Source organism: Dama dama, chromosome 32, assembly GCF_033118175.1.
Source record: "Dama dama isolate Ldn47 chromosome 32, ASM3311817v1, whole genome shotgun sequence".
Lineage (NCBI taxonomy): Eukaryota > Metazoa > Chordata > Mammalia > Artiodactyla > Cervidae > Dama > Dama dama.
In genome coordinates, this window is record NC_083712.1 from 49,533,353 (window position 1) to 49,554,615 (window position 21,263).

At 42.1% G+C, this 21,263-nt stretch overlaps 1 protein-coding gene across 1 annotated transcript in view; it reads left to right on the plus strand.

Annotated features, from left to right (window-relative positions):
- ZNF385D (zinc finger protein 385D) overlaps positions 1-21,263 on the plus strand; it is a 346,567-nt gene that overhangs the window by 73,953 nt on the left and 251,351 nt on the right. The window contains exon 2 of the mRNA XM_061134610.1: positions 18,639-18,781. Coding sequence (XP_060990593.1) covers positions 18,639-18,781 — 143 coding nt within the window. The remainder of the gene's footprint in view (positions 1-18,638; positions 18,782-21,263) is intronic.

Here is a 21,263-nt window from a genome sequence, read left to right on the forward strand (position 1 = left end):
CGTCCTCTGACCTCATCGATGAGCGTGAGAGCAGAGCTCAGGGTGCTCCAATGGTACCGTGCGTAGATCATCTTGAGTGTATCTGTCAGGGATAGAAAACTCCAGCGAACTACCATAGATTCCAGTGGTAGGCTGTGTCGCAGAGGGTTTTGAGACCCACTAGAAATATGGTTGCTGGGTAACATATGCCCTGAGTACTAGAAAGCAAAGCAATATCATGGACTTCTATCCTTGGCTTAAAAGGACAATGGATAGAAAATGATTTTTACAAAAAGCTGGAGTATTGAAATCAGTCAGCCTCTGTTTACATCCCTACTTTGCTGCTCTAAACTACTTAACCTTATACAACTTCAGTTTCCACTGTTAAAAAGCTAAATTATTAAGAACTAATAGAATTTTTGTGAAAATTAAAATCATATATTTATATGCATGTTCAATGTATACATCATATATACATATAAAATTAAAATCATATATACATATGTATGAAGTGCTCAAAAATTGACAGTGGTTATTATTAAGTATTATTTTAGTAGTTATCGTTATTATTTGAAATTAGAACTGTTTGAATAATTCCGTCTGCATGGTCCACTATACACCAGCAGTGTATAATTTAATTACTGGAATATTTTACTCTTATTTCTAAATTAGGTTTTCCTCTTAGAGATTTGTTTAGTCCTGTGCTATTCTGAATATCCCAGTTCTAAGGAACAATGAGAGAATGAGCTTCCATTAAATTTGCAGTCAAAGAAAAATTGGAGACAATTTCTATGATGTCCTGCATCAGTCAGTGACTTCTGGCTCACAGTAAGTGGAGTAAAATGGATGCGAATTCGTAGCACAAGTCAAGATGTGTGTGTGTGTGCCTCGTGGCAAGTCAGCAGCTCACATCACAGGCAGCGCTACACTGGAAAGTGCGAAGCTGGGCACGGCAGCCAGGAAGCTGCCTTCTCTGCGGCAGCGCGGCCTCTGAGCGGACCGCCGGTCAGTCCTGCTGCTCTCTGAGTGCAGGGCCCCTCCGGGAGGCCGGCTGGACATTTCGTTTTTAAATTGGGTATAGTTGCTCTACAGAGTGGTGCTGGTTTCTGCTTTACGGCAAAGTGATGCAGTTGTGTGTGTGTGTGTGTGAGTCACTCGGTCCTGCCTGCCGCATTGTGACCTCATAGACTGTACCCCACCCGGTTCCTCCGTCGGCCTCCCTGATGGCTCAGATGGTGAAGAATGCACCTGCAATGTAGCCCTGGGTTCCATCACTGAATTGGGAAGATCCCTTGCAGAAGGGAATGGCAACCCACTCCAGTATTCTTGCCTGGAGAATCCCCGTGGACAGAGGAGTCTGGCAGGTTCCATGGGGTTACAAAGAGTCAGATGTGACAGAACAACTGAGCGCAGGCTCCTCTGTCCATGGAATTCTCCAGAGACTACTGGAGTGGGTCACCATTCCATTCTCCAGGGGATCTTCCCAACCCAGAGATTGAACCCGGGTCTCCTGCACTGCAGGCAGATTCTTTACTATCTGAGCCACCTGGGAAGCCTGATTCAATTATATCTACACACATATCCCTTCTTTTTTTGGGCTTCCCTGGAGGCTCAGTGGTAAAGAATCTGCCTGTCAGTGCAGGAGACTCAGGAGACATGAGTTTGATCCCTGGGTTGGGAAGATCTCCTGGAGGAGGAATTGGCAACCTGCTCCAGTGTTCTTGTCAGGATCGTCCCATGGATAGAGGAGCCTGCTGGGCCACGGTCTATGAGGGCATGAAGAGTCAGACACCACTGAGCGACTGAGCATGGACATTCCTTCTTTTTGGGATTTCCTTCCCACTTAGCTCACAGCAGAGCATTGGGTAGAGTTTACTGTGTTCTACAGGAGGCTGCCATTAGTTCCCTCTGTTAGGCATTTGGTGGTGTGTTCTCAGTCGTTTTCGACTCTGTGACCCCATGGACTGTAGCCCACCAGGCTCCTCTGTCCGTGGAATTCTCCAGGCAAGAAGACTGGAGTAGGCTGCCCTTTCCTCCTCGAGGGGATCTTCCGGACCCAGGGACTGAACCCTTGTCTCCTGTGTCTCCTGCACTGGCAGGCAGATTCTTTACCTGCTGAGCCACCAGGGATGCCTCCTTTTAGGCAGGGCAGTGTATCTCTGTTGATCCCAGTCTCCCAGTTCATCCCTCCTCTCTTCCCACCTTGATATCCATAAGTGTGTTCCCTACATCTGTGTCTCTAGTTATGCTTTGCAAAAAGTTCATCTCTGCCGTGTTTCTAGATTCCACGTATATGCGTTCATATACAATATTTATTTTTCTTTTTCTGACTTACTTCACTCTGTATGATAGTCTTTAGGTCTACCCGCATCTCTGCAAATGGCACTATTTTAGTCCTTTGTGTGGTTGAGTAATATTCTGTTGTGTATATATACATCTTGTTCATTCACTCATCTTTCGATGGGCATTTAGATTGCTTCTAGGTCCTAGCTATTGTAAATAATGCTGCAATAAATATTGGGGTGCTGGTATTTTTTTGAATGATGGTTTTCTCTGGGTATATGCCCAGGAGTGGGATTGCTGGCTCATATGGTAGCTCTATTTTTAGTTTTTTGAGGAACCTCCATACTGTTCTTCATAGGAGCTGCACCCATTTACATTCCCACCAGCAATGTAAGAGGCTTCCCTTTTCTCTACACCCTTTCCAGCACTTAAAGGTTCATAAATTTTTTGATGGTGGCCATTCTGACCCATGTGAGGTGGTACCTCATTGTGGTTTTGACTTGCATTTCTCTAATAGCTAGTGATGTTCAGCATCTTTTCATGTGTTTGTTGGCTCAGGTTGCAGTCTTAAGGCCCATCATCTCTACCGACATGACTCCTAGTGGGGCCAGCTTCCACCGATTGTTTGCTTCTCCGTTTTAGTTTCACTTTATTCTCTGTATTAACTGCAGTATTTTATAATGTCCCTTGTTTTATCACAATACTGATATCCCTTTTCATTATGTGTTACCGTTTGGGGATGGCACTGTAACCTTGGTGTCTGACTTTCTTCTCCCTGAGGTTGGAAGCAATTTCTGCTTCCTTTTTCTCCCCCCTGCATTTGTAAATCCTGTATCTGCTGACTCCCAGCTATTTGAATGTGGAAATTTAAGTCCTTTCCTCAGAGGCAATTTTCACTTTCATCAATTCCTCTTTCAAATTAGTGGGACTGACAATGTTGTAGGTGTTTGAATGGGTCCAGGATGTAATATACTCAAAGAACATGGGCTTTGGAGTCAGACCTCTCTGGCTGCTAATTCTTCTTAGCTCTACTCCTTAAGAAGGCAGTTTATCTTCAGAAAAATGACCTCACTAAGCCTCCATTGCTTCACCTGTAAAATGAGAACAAGGATATCTTCATTGTTTACATAAATAATCTATGTAAAGCCGTTTAGCACAGAACACAGGCTATAATAAGTGCTCAAAGTGACAGAGCTTCTTATAAAAATAAAGTATGGTTGTATGTATCTTCTTGCTTGCAATCACTTATACACGTTTTATTTCTCTGCCATTCTAAAGCCAGTCATTTCCAGAATATCACAGTTACTACAGTTCTATTAGTAACTGATTTTACATCCTTTCCAAGGACCAAATGTTTGAGAATTAAAAGAAAATATAAAGTTAGGTTTGTTTTATGCAAAACCTGCCAGAAGAAACAGTCACATCGGCTGAGACTAAACACAGCCCATGTCAGCTCCGCAGGGAGTGTTCTTGAGGAAATTGAGGTCAGAGTTTCTTTTTGCTTCACAGAGTTTGTAAGAATGTTCACCAAACTGATGGAAGCCAGGACTCGCCTTGACTAAATCTCGGAAGTTAATGGATGGTACAAATGGGATGTGCTAAGTACAGGCCTCTTAAAATAGCAAAAATGGGATCTTCCTTGTTCTTGACACATTTCATTTAATTTGGTGATAGGAATGGTGGCATAGTCTTTTCTTATATGGTTATTTCTCAGGGTCACTCAGTGCTAACTCCAGGGGCATTTCTTGGAATTTTGTTTCATGGCTGTTGTAAAAGAAAATTCAGTTGAAATATGGAAAAAAATCACAGTGAAGCAGTGAATGAAAATATTCACAATAAGTGAATTCTCTAGGATATATTGGGGGTTCCCTGATGGCTCCTAGACAGCTTATTCAAAAGCAGAGACATTATTTTGCCAACAAAGGTCCGTCTAGTCAAGCCTATGGTTTTTCCAGTGGTCGTGTACAGATGTGAGAGTTGGACCATAAAGAAAGCTGAGCGCTGAAGAATTGATGCTTTGGAACTGTGGTGTTGGAGAAGATTCTTGAGAGTCCCTTGGACTGCAAGGAGATCCAACCAGTCCATCCCAAAGATCAGTCCTGGGTATTCATTGGAAGGACTGATGTTGAAGCTGAAACTCCAATACTTTGGCCACCTGATGCGAAGAGCTGACTCATTTGAAAAGACCCTGATGCTGGGAAAGATTGGGATCAGGAGGAGAAGGGGACAACAGAGGGTGAGATGGTTGGATGGCATCACCGACTCGATGGACATGGGTTTGGGTGAACTCCTGGAGTTGGTGATAGATAGGGAGACCTGGCATGCTGCGGTTCACGGGGTCGCAAAGAGTCGGACACGACTGAGTGACTGAATTGAACTGAACTGAATTGGTGGCTCAGTGGTAAAGAATCTGCCTGTAATGCAGGAGACCAGGGTTTGATCCCTGGGTTGGGAAGATCCCCTGGAGAAGGAAATGGTTGCCCAATATTACCATTAAATTCAGTAGAATTAATTATGATAGATATAAGTTTAGTTTCTATGTTGCCCTTCTGGAATATGTAGACAGAATGAAAGGGAGAGCTGAACAAAATAATGGACTTCCCAGGTGGCGCTAGTGGTAAAGAATCTGCCTGCTAATGCAGGAGACATAAGAGACCAGGGTTTGATCTCTGGGTTGGGAAGATCCCCTGGAGGAGAACATGGCAACCCTCTCCAGTGTTCTTGCCTGGAGAATCCCATGGACAGAAAAGGCCACGAAGAGTTGGCCATGACTGAAGTGACTTAGCATGCAGGCACAAATAACAGATTCATTCAAACAGTAAAAACCTGCTACCTTTGGATGAACACATATGTTCTAGTCTATTTGGGCTGCTGTAACAGAATACCATGAATGCTTATGATCAGCAGACTTTGGCTTTCCACAGTTCTGGAGGCTGGGAAGTCTGTGGTCAAGGCCCTGGCAGACTTGGTGTCTGGTGAGAGCCTGCTTCCAGGGTCACAGATGGGGCCTGCTGCACTGGAAAGGATGGGGGTCTTTCTGGGGTCTCTGTGACAGGGCATGGCGTCTGTTCTTGAGGATGCTGCTCTCATGGCCTAATCACCCATGGAGGGCTGTAAGTTTCAGCATATTTATTTTGACAGTAGGGGACATGAGCATTCTCATTATAACATTATGGTATCTGCCAAAGCAGGAGATGCAAGTTAGATCCCTGAGTCAAGAAAATCCCCTGGAGGAGGAAATGACATCCAACTCCAGTAATCTTGCCTGTAGAATCCCGCGGACAGAGGAGCCTGGCAAACTGATGTCTGTGGGATCGAAAAGAGCCAGATACAACTGAGCACACAGACTCAACATATGCATAATGTGTCTTATACTGGATTATAAGCCCCAGCAAAGGCAAGACACATGAGATTGTTGCTTAAATAATCTAGTGTCTTACAAATGAATGAATCTTAATGTAATTGATGTGATTGGCTTTGGCCTAGTTTGACTGAAACCACATTTTATTTATGAAATTTTGTTAATTTTGTTTTCTCTACTACAGGTCATCAAAAAAAAAAAAAAAAAGGAATCTCTGAATAAAATGTAAATGTAACAGCTTAGACTTTGGAAATAGAATGTTGGGTTGCAAATTTCGTCTATAGCATTTTGATATCTGGTTAAGAATCTGCCTGCCAATGCAGGAGACACAGGAGATGCAGGTTTGATCTTCTAGAATTTATTGTATGATCTTGAACAACTGTCTTAACTTCATCATGGCTCCGTTTCCTTAAGCCAGTGCTTTGCTGTGCTTAGTCACTCAGTCGTGTCTGACTCTCTGTGACCCCATTGACTGCAGCCCACCAGGCTCCTCTGTCCATGGAATTCTCCAGGCAAGAATACTGGAGTGGGTTGCCATGCCCTTCTCCAGGGGATCTTCCCAACCCAGAGATCAAACCCAGGTCTCCTGCACTGCAGGCACATTCTTTACCAGGTGAGCCACCAGGAAAGCCCAAGAATACGGGGGTGGGTAGCCTATCCTTTCTCCAGCAGATCTTCCCAACCCAGGAATCAAACCAGGGTCTCCTGCTTTACAGGTGGATTCTTTTACCAGCTAAGCTACCAGGGAAGTCCTTTCCTTAAGGCTGCGAGAGCACAAAGGAGATATACTCCAGGGAGTATCCAGCATTCAGAATGTTCCTGCCTTTATACCTGCAGAGGAAAGGGGGCCTGTTAGAAGAGAGAATAAATTCATATCTAAAAATGAAACAGGTTTAAGAAATTTATGTCGTGCTGAGAAAATAATGTTATAAAATTATAGTCTAAGAAGATTAGAATTATGATTGACTACTTATTTATTTAAAAAAAAAATCAACCATGGAAGCTGTATTGGCTTAAATGTCTGTGATAAACTGTTCCTCACCTTCAGCAATGAACTTCAGTAAACTCTCTGCTTTTCCCCTCATCTTTAAGAAAGTTACTGGGGTTTGAAGTGGAGAAGATTGTGAGTTTGGGCACAGAGGAAGGAAGGGTGCAGTATCTAGTAGGCTGTGATTCAGTTTCCCTCAGTCATTTGTCTGCTCATCCTTCCGTATAGTCACCCATTCATTCCCAGAAAAAGACAGACATGTAGGTACCAGGAACCCCCTCATGCACAGAACTCAAGAAGGATTACACCAGATATTTTCCTAGACCCAGCATTCTCACGGGAGGAGGCAGACATGGAAGCATGGTGATGTATGTTCAGATGAAGGCACGGGGCCGGGGAGGGTCCCAAGCACAGGCTCCTTCTATACGGACAGCTGTGAGTGTCTCCCAGCATCGAGGAAGCCAGGCTTGAACTGTGTCCTGAACCAGGACAAGATGATTGGTTATTTGCCATACTTTGATGTGGGTTTAGAGTATATGTGGAGTGGAATGTGACTGAAATAAATACAAATTACAGTGCTTAATACACTGCCATGGCTTCACATTTTCTAGGCTTAATTGCTAGTTGAAACTTGCCTTTCAAAAAATGAGTTATATGAACTACTCTAGATTGAATCAGTTCCTTTCCATAACTTGGAAGAATATTTACCCATATCAGTAGGGCTCTGCTTTCCTTTTCCTTACCAGCCAAGGTGTTCAAATCATTTTTCCCCACTAGACTCCATTCTGAATCCCTCCTCCTTCCCTGACCCTTCTCAAAAGGGTCAGACTTCACGTTTTTTCGGCACATATACATTTTAATTTTTATTTTGTGAATACCTAGGGGATTGCAGGGTCATATAGTAAGTGAATCTAACTTTGTAAGAAATTTCCAAATATTTCCAAAGTGACACCTTATTTTTCATTTCAACCAACAAGTATGAAATTTCCAATTGACCTACATCCTTGCCAACACTTGGTATTGTGTTTCTTTTTAATTTTAGTCCTCCTAGTAGGTGATAGTAATATCTAATAGTTTTACTTTGCATTTCCCCACTGATGCTAAGCAGATTTTTATTTGCATATTTGCTGTTTGTATTTCTTCTTTTGTGAAATGTCTGTTCAAAATTTTTGCATATCTTTGAGTTAATAGCTCATTATTGAACTATAAGAATATTTATATATTCCAAACACAATTTTTTGTGAAATATATGTGTTGCATGCTTGTTTTTCTTAGCAATAGCTGGCCCCCCCCCTTTTTACTTTCTGTTTTATATTTGCGCGTAGTTGGTCAGCAGTGTTGTCATAGCTTCAGGTGTACAGCAGGGTGAGTCGGTTGTGCTCACACATGTATCTGTTCTCTTTCAAATTGTCTCCCTGTTTAGGTTATTACAGAACACTGAGTAACCCTAACCCCATGAACCACAGCACGCCAGGCCTCCCTGTCCATCACCAGCTCCTGGAGTCCACCCAAACTCATGGCCATCGAGTCGGTGATGCCATCCAACTGTCTCATCCTCTGCCGTCCCCTTCTTCTCCTGCCCTCAATCTTGCCCAGCATCAGGGTCTTTTCAAATGAGTCCGCTCTTTGCATCAGGTGGCCAAAGTATTGGAGTTTCAGCTTCAACATCAGTCCTTCCAATGAACACTCAGGACTGATTTCCTTTAGGATGGACTGGTTGGATCTCCTTGCAGTCCAAGGGACTCTCAAGAGTCTTCTCCAACACCACAGTTCAAAAGCATCAATTCTTCAGCACTCAGCTTTCTTTATAGTCCAACTCTCACATCCATACATGACCACTGGAAAAACCATAGCCTTGATTAGACGGACCTTTCAAAGGTTGGAAGCTTTAATTTTGATACACATTCAGCTCTCTCTGTTCACAAATTCTGTATCAACATATCCAACCAACTGCAAGTGGAAAATATTTTTTTAAAACTCCAGATGAATTTGCTGGGCTGGCACAGGCAACTATTTACATTACATTTACATTGTATTAAGTATTATAAGTGATCTAGAGATGATTTAAAATGTACAGGAGGATGTATGTAAGTTATATGCAAATCCTATGCTATTTTATATAAGGGACCTGAGTATCCTCAGATGTTGGTATCCAGGCAATCATGGAACAAATGCTTTGTGAGAAAATGACTTCTCTTTGAGGTTGCTCACTAAATAACACAGAGGTCCATAGCAGTCAAAGCTATGGTTTTTCCAGTAATCATGTACGGATGTGATAGTTGGACCTTGAAGGCTGAGCCCTGAAGAAGTTTGATGCTTTCAAACTGTGGTGTTGGAGAAGACTCTTTAGAGTCTCTTGAACAGAAAGGAGATCAAATCAGTCCATCCTAAAGGAAATCAGTCCTGAATATTCATTGGAAGGATTGATGCTAAAGCTGAAACTGCAGTACTTTGGCCACCTGATGGGAAGAGCTGACTCATTGGAAAAGACCCTGATGCTGGGAAAGATTGAAGGTGGGGGAAGAAGGGGGCAATAGAGGATGAGTTGGTTGGTTGGCATCACCAACTCAATGGACATGAGTTTGAGTAAACCTTGGGAGATAGTGAAGAACAGGGAAGCCTGGTGTGCTGCAGTCCGTGTGGTCTCAAAGGTCAGACATGACTTAGTGAGTGAACAACAACAAGAACAAATAACTGATGAAGGTCACCAAAAACCTTGACGACGTTAAGTCTCTCAGAAGTTGGCATCTTAATTGATCCACGGCAGCCTTCGACAGTGCGGACACTTACTGTTTCCTTTTGTAAACACACTCTCCCTCTGGCCTCTGGCGGTCATTCTCCCTATTCTTATCTTTTCTTCCAGTCCTGCTCAGTCTCCTTCCTTGGGCTAACGAGCCTCCAGGTTCAGGAGGCTGGTCTGTCTGTTCTACATTTTCTGAAGGAAATCTTTTTCACGTCCATAATTCCAGTTCCTATGTGAGGACTCCCCACTGTTCCCCAGCAGGAAGTCTGCCCAGAGCTGTCTTCTAAGTGCTAGGACCACTTACCCGATGGCTTCATTTCCACTCACACCTCAGCCTCAGGGTGTCAAACTCTCAACTTGTCGTCTTCTCTTAGACATGCTCTCCTTCACCATCTGTATCTTGAAGACACTTTAGGGAGATGAACAAAGGTGTTGTCTAGTTTGTGTGATGCTTACCTAGCTTACCTTCTTGGTACTGGGAACCCCACTTTACACCATTTAAGCTCAGGAGATGTTTCAGTAATATGCAACCTTGGGTTGCACTGATGCCTACACAGATTGGCAAATGCTTGGAGAGGAAGCAAAGAATATATCAGTAATACCGAAAGGAAAGAGCGTGGGGGCAGAAAGATATTTATCAGGGTGTGGGGAACAGCGGACTGTACGCCCAGCTGTGCTGGCGTAGAGATGTTCACGTGGGCAGAGCCCAACTGCCAGGCCCAGATCGTGCGAAAACAAGACCACGTCACAAGAAGACAGCATTTCTTTTTCTTTTTAGGGTCAGATGACTAAAGCCTCATTATTATGAACAGAATTACTCCCTGGGGGTGATTCAGAGGTATCTAGGGAAGTTTAACTGTCTGCATTAGCTAGCTTTGAACATTTGGCTATTAGTGACTCTAGTTTGTGACCCACTTTGGGGAAATACAGCTTCCTGGTAGTACTCTCAAGAAAGAACAGAATTTAAAAAAATACCATTTGCCCCAGGACTGGCCCTTTTTGTATCTTTGGTTTGCAGATGTGGTGTCATTTTTATCCAAAGTACTCCTTACTCATTGATACTGATTTCAGCATTAAATTTTTTACATTAAGTTCTCCTTTGAGGATAATCGTCATTGATCACAAAAGATTCCTAGACCGGCCATTGTCTTCTCCAGGAATGGAGGACTAATTCTTGCTGACCCAGTCCTAGCAGGGTCTGCCTCCTGACAGTGGCCATGCTGCCTCTGGGAAAGCTCTCCTAGCCATCTCCCAAAGGAGACGGACCCAGGGGAAAGCAAGGAGTTCTCCCCTGTCAGCAGTGCTTTCTGGAACAGACTGTATCAGGCATCTTGTCTGTAAATGACTCCTCACTGGTGATCGTTGGTTTTGCATTGAAGTTACAAAGTCTGATGGAACCCTCTGCAGTGATAGAAGTATTTTTTCTTTTAATTAATTAACTTATTTTAATTAGAGGTTAATCACTTTTCAATATTGTGTTGGTTTTTGCTCTACATCGATATGAATCGGCCACAGGCATGCATTTTCCCCTTCCATCCTGTACCCCCTCCCACATCCCTCCTCAGTTGTCCTTTTTTTTTAATTGCAGTATTCTATTCATTGAGGTAGCCTCTGTCACATGTGGCTATCAAGCACTTGAAATGTGATTGAGAAACTGAACATTTAATTTTATTTAATTTGTGCGTAACCACACATAGCTAAAGATGACCATACGGGACATCTCAGCATTAGAGCATCTTTTTGATTAGTTACAAATGATTTTGTGAAATTAAATCTTGTGAGTTCTTGAGGAAAAATTTTACATTTTTACATTCACTGTTGCAGACTTGAAAGGAAGTTTCCAGGCAAAAATGTTTGATCACCTGAGAGAACTTCCTTGTCTTGACTTATACATGGTCTAACAGAGGGGCTGAAGTGCAGAGGAATATGTAAGATTAAATGTCTAAAAATCCTTACTCTGGTACTCTTAGAATCATCATAGTGTTTCGCAGGCACCAGGAATTGTCATGAGAGTGGGGCAAATAAGTGAGAGAGTCTACTTTGCTTCTAGTGAAGATGTGGCAACTGGATGATAGCAATATTTTTATTTTGGTGCCAGTATTCAATGATGATGAGAGAGAAAGCATTATTTAGTCCTTTTTTCTTAGCTTTCTTCCAGAATGAGCTTTGACACAATTTACTGGAACATTTATTTAATCATATTCTTTTCCATTATGACTTATAACGAACATGGTTCCCTGTGCTAGCGAGAGCTCGCCCATTCTCTGTTAGTTTGGGTCCCAGACTCCCACTCCATGCCTCTCTTGCTGTTCTTCCCCTGTCGACCACAAGACTGTTCTCTATGTCTGTGAGCTGTTTCTTTTTGTACATAGGTGTATTTGTGTCATATTTTGGATTCCACGTGTAAGTGATATCATATGGTGTTTTTCTTTCTCTGACTTACTTTGCTTAGTATGATAATCTCTAGGTCCATCCATGTAACTGCAAATGAAAAGGATTATTCCATCCTTTTTACAGCTGAGTTCTATTGCACTGGATGTCCTGAAATATTTAAATTCCATGACTTGAATAAATAAAGAATTTAAACAGGGGAAAACAGATCCCTCACATGGGCTTTCTTTTATAGGTAAAGTGTGAGTCAGACAGTTAACCTGGGCAAATGTTTCTGCATCATGGTTTCCAGGTTAGTGTTAGAGTTGCCGTAACTCAGTCCCCTTCTTACCTCCTTCCCCTCTGTGGTCACGGTGAGAATGGCTGGGGCAGCGGTCCCCAGCAGGAACAGCCTAGTGCTGCCCGCTGCCCCTGGGGACCAGATCCTGCTTTAATATCCAAACTGACCTGCCAAGGGCAGCTCACTTTACGCCCACAAGGAGCTTTGTCCTCAGGTAGAAGGTGCTAGGTCAATTAGTAGGTGAATCAACAATTCAGAACAGAGGGAAAGTGAAAGCGATGAAAGAAAAATTGTGACCGAGTCACACTAAATTCAGTTTTATCTCCAAATCCATTTCTAGTTGTATCTTTCAGTTGGGAACAACATTTAAACAAAGATGGGAACTGAATGGGAGTTTGGATCGCCGGCGTTGAAGGGAATATGGTAAACGTACAGTTTTTCTAGCTAAGGAGTAAAAAATAACCTCAACAACAGACTGCCCATTGTAATCCCCAGCCAACAGCCTTGAGTATTTGGGAGGCAGCCACACAAGGGAATGTGACAAACACGTAATTGTTTTTCTGATTTGGCAAGTAGATATTAAAGAATGTAAACTGCAGGGCTTTTGAAACATTTGATGTGAAGCCCCTGTGTTTCTGGAGACTCTCTCAAAGATAGGGCAGTATCAGCATTTTCCCATGTAGACAAATATTGGTAATAAATACTGAACATTCCTTATCATCTTCTATACAAGGAATGAGTCTACTCCTATTTTTTTTTTGTTTGTTTGTTTTTCTTTTTCTTTGAGCTGTAATAAAATTTTCTCACAAGACCTCTGATTTAGTGCGTTCCATTCCGGCTGCAAGGGAGCTGGCGTGCCTGGTGTGACAGAACGGACTTCACAGTGTTCTTTTTTGCTGTCATCTTGTTTGTGTTTGTTGTTTTAATTTAAAACCTGTTAGTATCAGTGCATTGAAACCTGCCAAGATTACTCAGTGTCACACTGAATGCCATTTATTACCCGTGTGATTTTTAGATGCAATGTATTTTAGGTGATAGCTTTGACTTTTGAGTTTGTAAATTTCAGCATTATAATAGATTCCTGGCAGAATTATTGTGTATTTTAAAGGAACTAAGGGTATATACTAGAGTGGGTAGCCATTCCCTTCTCCAGGGAATCTTCCCAACCCAGAGATCAAACCCAGGTCTCCCGCATTGCAGGCAAATTCTTTCCCATCTGAGCCATAAGGGAGGCCCATAGCAGGACCTAATACATACCAACTACTTAATAGATTTGCAAAATTTAACTTTTTTCCCAGCATTCACTCCCTTCCACTCTGGCTGGTCTATTTTACCAGCAACAGCACTCAATGGCCACTGTTCTGTGTCAAATCAAGTTTTGCTTTTATGCCCCCAATCCATCATTTCTTTCCTACTTCCTGTTTATGGTATCAGATCTAATTCTTTATGTCCTTGATCATATAGACCCCAGAAACCCTGTCTTGCCCTTCCCTCCCTCAGCACACATGGCAAATTCAAACTGAAGTAGTTGGGATTAGATGTCAGTAATGTTCCACTTCTGTCAGATTAGTTGCAAGTAACGACTTCTGACTTGATGTATAAAATGTTCTCAGTGTTTCCCTACTACATATAAATATTCGGAGCAGTTTAGCAGTTTACCTCTGGCTCACTGTTGACACTACTGAAACATGTGTGTATATTTCAGTATAGATAAGCATATATATGGGCTTCACAGGTAGCTCCGTGGGTAAAGAATCCACCTGCAAGGCAGGAGATGCAGGTTCAGTCCCTGGGTTGGGAAAATTTCCTGGAGGAGGGCATGACAACCCACTCCAGTATTCTTGCCTGGAGAATCCCATGGACAGAGGAGTCAGAAGGGCACAGTGCATGGGGTCGCAAAGAACTGGACATGGCTGAGCGACTTAGTGCAGCACACAAGCGTATGTACATATACAGATATAATCCAATTTATACTGAAAGGAAAAGATGCGATAGAAATTATTCCTCCCATCAAGAAATCAGGGATTTCTTCTGCTTTCTATAAATATAGATATTATATATGTATATATATATGATAATAATGTACTTTAACAATATACATAATATATTGTTTTTCAATGTTTCACAGTTCTACAGCATACACAGCCATGAATATTCAACAGCAGCAAACCCTGGTCATTTTTAACTTTGGTTTTGCCATTTGGGGAAATGAGTGATTAAGTAGTAGGTTAAGCTATGAGACAGGACGTCTGACTGTTTTATGAACCATGAATGGACCAAGTGCAGAAGTTCAAGGTTAGAAGTGTTATATTATGGAGAGAACACTATTTTACACTCAAGGAATATTTCAAAATGTTGATTTACAAGGTAACCTCTTACTGTAAGTCTCTCCTTCTGCAGGGGTCAGAATCAACCAAGTGAAGAATTGGCATGTGCCTGTAGAGTTGTCTTGATTGACCTCTTCCAGGGAGCCCAGATATGTGTCTGCACCAACCTGAGCATTCCTTTGGAATTTATTGGGTTCACTAAAAAAACCCGCCTCACTTAGCACCACCTGATCAGTCTCTCTGCTAGGCACTTTACCTACATTTTCTCTAATATGATGCTTCAGCTGACAGCCAGTGGTTTAGAATTCCTATTTGTCTGTGTAAATTATTAAAACAAATATTTCCAAATTGGCATTTTACTTAGGTTTTCAAAAATGGAAATTTTTGAAGTGTATAATGTCTTATTTTCTCAGATAATCTCTATTAACAAATATTCTATAAACAAACAGGTTATTCCAGTATTTTTTAAATTCACAGATTTGCACTTCTGTGAATACAGAGGTAGCTGTCTTGTGAATAGACCAAAGTATGCTCTGTAGTATATCTTTGCTCTATAATTCAATTCTGAATTCTAAATATGAATCTAGGCTAGCAGAACCAAACCTCAAGAAGGGACAGAGAGGAGTTTTATGAGCTTAGATCACTTGCTTCATCATATTTACCATATTTACCTTCATTATTTAATTCCTTACTCAGTATAGGTCTAATAACTGATCTCTATTTAATGAATGTATTTTTAGTTTATTGAATATAATGAAATGTAAAGAAATTTGGAATAGAGAGATATTAACTGTTCTAAAATCTGAATATTCTGTTAAGGCTTAATTTTTAAAAGCTATGTAAGTTAAAATTGCATAGTGTATGAAATATGTGGTACTAGAAGCAGCACCATAGAGTTTTCCATACAAAGGGTGTGCATTTGTATTTTTTCTGTTCCCAACCCATGGAGGCTTCAGATGTTTTTCTCAAAGTAAGAGCATCAGCATTTCCAGAAGTGAAATTCTGATGCAAGAAGCAACACTGGGGTAAATAGTAATGACACAACAACTCTTTGTTACCCACAGTCCTGTCTACCCATTCAATATATATCTTGATGTTTATTAAAGTCAAGATAATTTTAAGATAAAGAAAATAATAGTAAACATACATTCATGCCCTAAATATAATAAATTCTTTTTAAAAAAATGAAAGAGTGAAAAAGCTGTTTTCTCAAGGAGCACATTTTAGTCTGCTTTACAGGAAACATGTTAAGTTTGCCGGTTTTAACTTCATACTATTTTCCAATAGTATTCTTACTGCTGAGCATATACAGATTGGAACAAGCAAGATATTGTCAGAATGTATCCTAATTTTAAAAGCAGAAATGGTCAGTTCAGTTCAGTTCAGTTGCTCAGTCGTGTCCGACTCTTTGCGACCCCATGAATCGCAGCACGCCAGGCCTCCCTGTCCATCACCAACTCCCGGAGTTCACTCAAACTCATGCCCACTGAGTCGGTGATGCCATCCAACCATCTTATCTTCTGTCATCCCCTTCTCCTCCTGCCCCCAATCCGTCCCAGCATCAGGGTCTTTTCCAATGAGTCAACTCACAGAAATGTTAGTCATAGATACTTTTTAACAGACAGTCTTAATTTGGGGCCTCAATACTATAGTCAATTCAGACAGTCAGTTCAGTTGCTCAGTCGTTTCCGACTGTTTGCGACCCCATGAACCGCAGCACGCCAGGCCTCCCTGTCCATCACCAACTCCTGGAGTCCACCCAAACTCATGTCCATTGAGTTGGTGATGCCATCCAACCATCTCATCCTCTGTTGTCCACCCCACCTGGGTTTGCATGGCAAGTGGCCAAAGAATGTATGGTCATACCATGTTCTATGGTTTCCAATGATCTTTCACTTTTCTCTCTTCAACTGGGTAGAAAGGGCTGAACTCACATAGCATCTACAGCTCCCCTCCAATGCCATGTCTCTTCCTTGAGGTCTTCTTATCCCCTATGTAAGAAGCCCCAGTTGCAACCTTAAGAGAGGGCCCTGAACTGTATGTATAATAAAACTCAAATGAAACCCATATCTCAGAGGAAGAGAGGTATATGTCTAGAAGAACTAACTTACCTTAGCAGTAGAATCAGTGTATATTTATTCTTTGTTCCTCTCAGCGTGGTAGATAAAAAAAGAAGCCTGAGTTTTTCCAGACTTTGGCTCTCCTGAACCAAAGGGGAACTTCTAAATGAAACAATTCCAGAATATGTTCCTGCTAAATTGCATTCTTATAATTAGAAGAATGAAATGTTTCTGTGGAAGCAGCATAAACAGCCAAAGAGTTGATCAACTTATTCTTTCTCTCCATAATATTATGCTCTCCGTTACCTGATTTCTGAGATTTTAGGGTCAAACAAGGTAATAGGTATACATGAATGAATACCTTTTGCAAAGCATGACTCTGACACAGGTAATAGTAATTTAAAATGATATGTTTAAAGCTCACTATTATTTGTGGACTTGTTAAACTGCACCTCAGATTTCAACCCAAACTTATTTTACTTCTGAGTTTTCTAAAGAGGCACCAACCAAAATTTTATTTTGGTTCTTTAACTTTTCATCAAAAGAGAAATTGGTAGCAATACTAAATTCATGACAGGCCTATCACCAGAGTTTTACGAATGCCCTTTCTATACCACCAGGCGGATAATAAAGTAAGTTTATAGTATGCTCTGGTGAGTGTAACTTGTTTTATTTTGCTTTTATCTCCCTCTGTTTTAACATCAGCCCTCTATTTCCTGACTCCTTACTATTTTTCACTTTAATTGGTTTGTTGTTTCAAACTGGATGTTGTTGGCCTTGTTGTTGAAGAACGTTTCAAGAGGGAAGTAAGAAAGAGTGGGACAAATACTGGCTTTGTTAATTTGGCGCTGGCTGATTTTATACCTGTAGCCAGGAGAGCTAATGGTTTTTTTGGTATGGTTAATTAAATCCTGCACTGATGGCTTCTGCTGTGGATGTTAAGTCACCCACCTTGTTGGGAGATCCTCTGGTCCAATAGGGTTGATCTGGCATGGGGGAATCATTTTTTAAATGTTCACCTTTGTTCAGGTAGCTGATGGGGGGCAAGAGGCTGGTCTGTGTGCAGCTGACTTGGTAAGATGTGTAACTATAATTTGGATGGGATCTCATTCTAGGTTGTTTTAAAAGCAAGGTGGCAGGTAAGGAAGTGGCACAAACAGGAGCCTTTATTCTCTTTTCTGTCTGCTAGAATTCTTTTCCATGAGAAAAAGGAAAAATCCCAGCGCGTTTTGTTTTCCTAATGCTTCTTTGGATTCTCACCAGTAGGTTTTTACAGTCTGTTGCTTGCCTCTCAGATTAGAAGAATGCTGGCATATTTTAACAGTTTCCTAGGATTCAAACAGCCTTTAATTAATGACAAATTGATGTTTTGGAACGTTACCAGAGTATGAGAGACAGAACAGGGAGGTGGGCTCCTTTCAGCTTCCGAATGCAGTGAAATCCTAGAACAGGGGGCAGAGGTGTGCATCTCCTGTAAACAGGCTTGGCCCACTGGTGTGCGAAGGAGGTGTCTCTGTTGCCATAACATTCCATTGCCTTCTCGTTGATGACCTTCTATATTCCACCTACTCGTGACTGGGAAGGAAGTGGGCAGGTAGTCTTGAATCTTTAAAGCCACAGGGGTGCTGAGTAGCTCAGGGATCCGGTGATTTGTAGCTGGATTTGCTGGTTTTAAGTCTCTGGTCACCAGGCCTGTCAGGTACGGCTGCCCGTGTTTGTGGTTAAGTTTCTTTCCCGTGCCAGCTTCATGGCATCTTGCTAACAGAGTCTGGGAAGTGGTGGAAAAGAGCAGTTCTGTAAAAGAATCACTCAGACTGGATGCATATTTTGAGCCAAAGTTCGTTTTCAAAGAGGGTCGGGGGAGCATCGGAAGGGTTTTCCCTTTGAATCAAGGGATCTTAGTTACAGGTTTGCTGGTTACTCAATCCAGAGCTCAAGGCAGAAAAAGAAGAGCGGACTGTGGGCTATGAAATGTTTGAAATGTTAACAGTTACTTATGTAGGCAGATAGTCCTGATCCAAGAGGGACAGGAGCAGTGATAGTACTCTCTCTGCTCACCGGCACACCTGCTGGGTGGCCGGCTTCGGGGTTGGTTCGCTCCCTGTCTTGCTTTCTCCAGTGACCCGGAAGGCTGGCATTTTGGTCTCAGAGAGGCCTGGGTGACTGTGTGCTGTGAGTTTCTGTGCTCTAGGACCCTGACCGTGCCCTCTCTTCTCCTCTGTGCAGGTGGCACATGCCAGAGCCCCGCTCTCCCAGCCCTGGTCCGGCCGCCAGCCCCACCTTTGCAACCGTCGCTGGACATTAAACCGTTTCTTCCATTTCCTCTCGACACGGCGGCCGCAGTCAACCTCTTCCCCAATTTTAATGCGGTAAGTCCTGCGCCGTCTGCCTGGGCCAGGGTGGTGGGCAATGGAAAGCTTTCAGGGCCAGGGGTGAGCTGGCCATGGCCTCCTTTCTACTCTGCGCTTTACTCTGTAGCTTGGCCGAAAGGATGATGAGGTTAGTTGTCTGCCTGGTTGTGTGAGGTCCCCAGAGCCAGCCTCCTTTGGGAAAGAGGAACAGAGATTGCATCTGATGGGGTGGGTCATGAATCTGTGCCTCCCTTTTAGTGTCTTTCTGGGCAACACTAGCCATTTTATTAGTTTCTTTTCTATGCCAAGTTCAGTTTAACTGAAAGGTAATGAATGTGTTAGAGAGCATTCGGATTCATGTCGATGTCTAAAAACTTAAATGTATGTTTCTTCTCTCTGGGCCTTCTACTTTAATTTTCAGATCTGTTACTTCTTTTCTAATTTAATAAAGAGGACCCTGATCATCACACCAGAGATAGATTCTATGCATAAAGCACATTCTCCCTCTAAATTTAAAAGCAATTAGTGTTCTTATGGTAGAAAGAATTTTTTTTTTTCTTTCTTCCCAGACACAGTTCCTCAACTTAAGTCTTTCTTTTTTTTTCTTAATGGTCTAAATTTTTTTTTTTTTTTTTAGTTGGAGGCTAATTACTTCACAACATTTCAGTGGGTTTTGTCATACATTGATATGAATCAGCCATGGATTTACACGTATTCCCCATCCCGCTCCCCGCTCCCACCTCCCTCTCCACCCGATTCCTCTGGGTCTTCCCAGTGCACCAGGCCCGAGCACTTGTCTCATGCATCCCACCTGGGCTGGTGATCTGTTTCACCATAGATAGTATACATGCTGTTCCTTTGAAACATCCCACCCTTGTCTTCTCCCACAGAGTCGAAAGGTCTGTTCTGTATTTCTGTGTCTCTTTTTCTGTTTTGCATATAGGGTTATTGTTACCATCTTTCTAAATTCCATATGTATGTGTTAGTATGCTGTAATGATCTTTATCTTTCTGGCTTACTTCACTCTGTATAATGGGCTCCAGTTTCATCCATCTCATTAGAACTGATTCAAATGAATTCTTTTTAACGGCTGAGTAATATTCCATGGTGTATATGTACCACAGCTTCCTTATCCATTCATCTGCTGATGGGCATCTAGGTTGCTTCCATGTCCTGGCTATTATAAACAGTGCTGCGATGAACATTGGGGTGCACATGTCTCTTTCAGATCTGGTTTCCTCAGTGTGTATGCCCAGAAGTGGGATTGCTGGGTCATATGGCAGTTCTATTTCCAGTTTTTTAAGAAATCTCCACACTGTTTTCCATAGCGGCTGTACTAGTTTGCATTCCCACCAACAGTGTAAGAGGGTTCCCTTTTCTCCACACCCTCTCCAGCATTTATTGCTTGTAGTCTTTTGGATAGCAGCCATCCTGACTGGCGTGTAATGGTACCTCATTGTGGTTTTGATTTGCATTTCTCTAATAATGAGTGATGTTGAGCATCTTTTCATGTGTTTGTTAGCCATCTGTATGTCTTCTTTGGAGAAATGTCTGTTTAGTTCTTTGGCCCATTTTTTGATTGGGTCATTTATTTTTCTGGAATTGAGCTGCAGGAGTTGCTTGTATATTTTTGAGATTAATCCAAATAACCATGTTTTGGGAGCTTTGTCAACAGCCTTCTCAACACCAGCACAGTACTTACTTGCCTCTGTTTTCACTCTTGTTCATGTCTTTAAAAGTTGACAGATTCCTCATATGCATCATCATCCTTTTTTTTTTTTTTTTTTTTTTGGACAAGCACTGAGAATATCCTTAGGATGAAAATAGAAATAAGGGTTGAAAAGGTTAGAAGCCAGTTAGTGACACTGTTTTCTAATATCTGATTCATCTTTCAACAATTGTTATAATGCAGGTCTGAGTTTATCAATGACAGAACTTGTCAATACAACCAAGGCCAAGGGGATTAAGATATAAGGTCTCTGAAGGCCCAGTCAGCTAAATAATACAGGCTTCTTGTTGCAACATCTGACCTCCATGATGGATTAAAAAGAAAAAAGCAGTCTGTCCACAATTAGGCCATTCTCCTTGAGGAGACAGAAGTGGGTCTCTTTTGCTTTAATTATGCTTCATCACAGGACTTTGGCCCTGCCAAGGAGAGGGTGCCGTTCTGTGCTCGCCTTTACTGAAGGACATTGGAGAATCACAGTGGTTGCTTTGCTTTGGGGAACATGAAGGATTTTCCATAGGAGTCTTATTTTGAAATGGATGAGCCATAAATAGAGCAGCATAAAGATCATATTTCCAAAGTAAAGGTTTCTAGTTCTAGGTATTTCAATAAAAGTAGAGGAAAACCTTGCTCAGAATCAGATTTGTTGGCCGTTGAGCGACCACACTAGAGTCCTGGGCTCCCACTCTCTGAACGGCCTGCCTGCTCCACTGGTAAGTGGCTTCTTGGCACCATCTTCTTCCCAGACACTGGAGCCGATCCATCAGGTGCTTT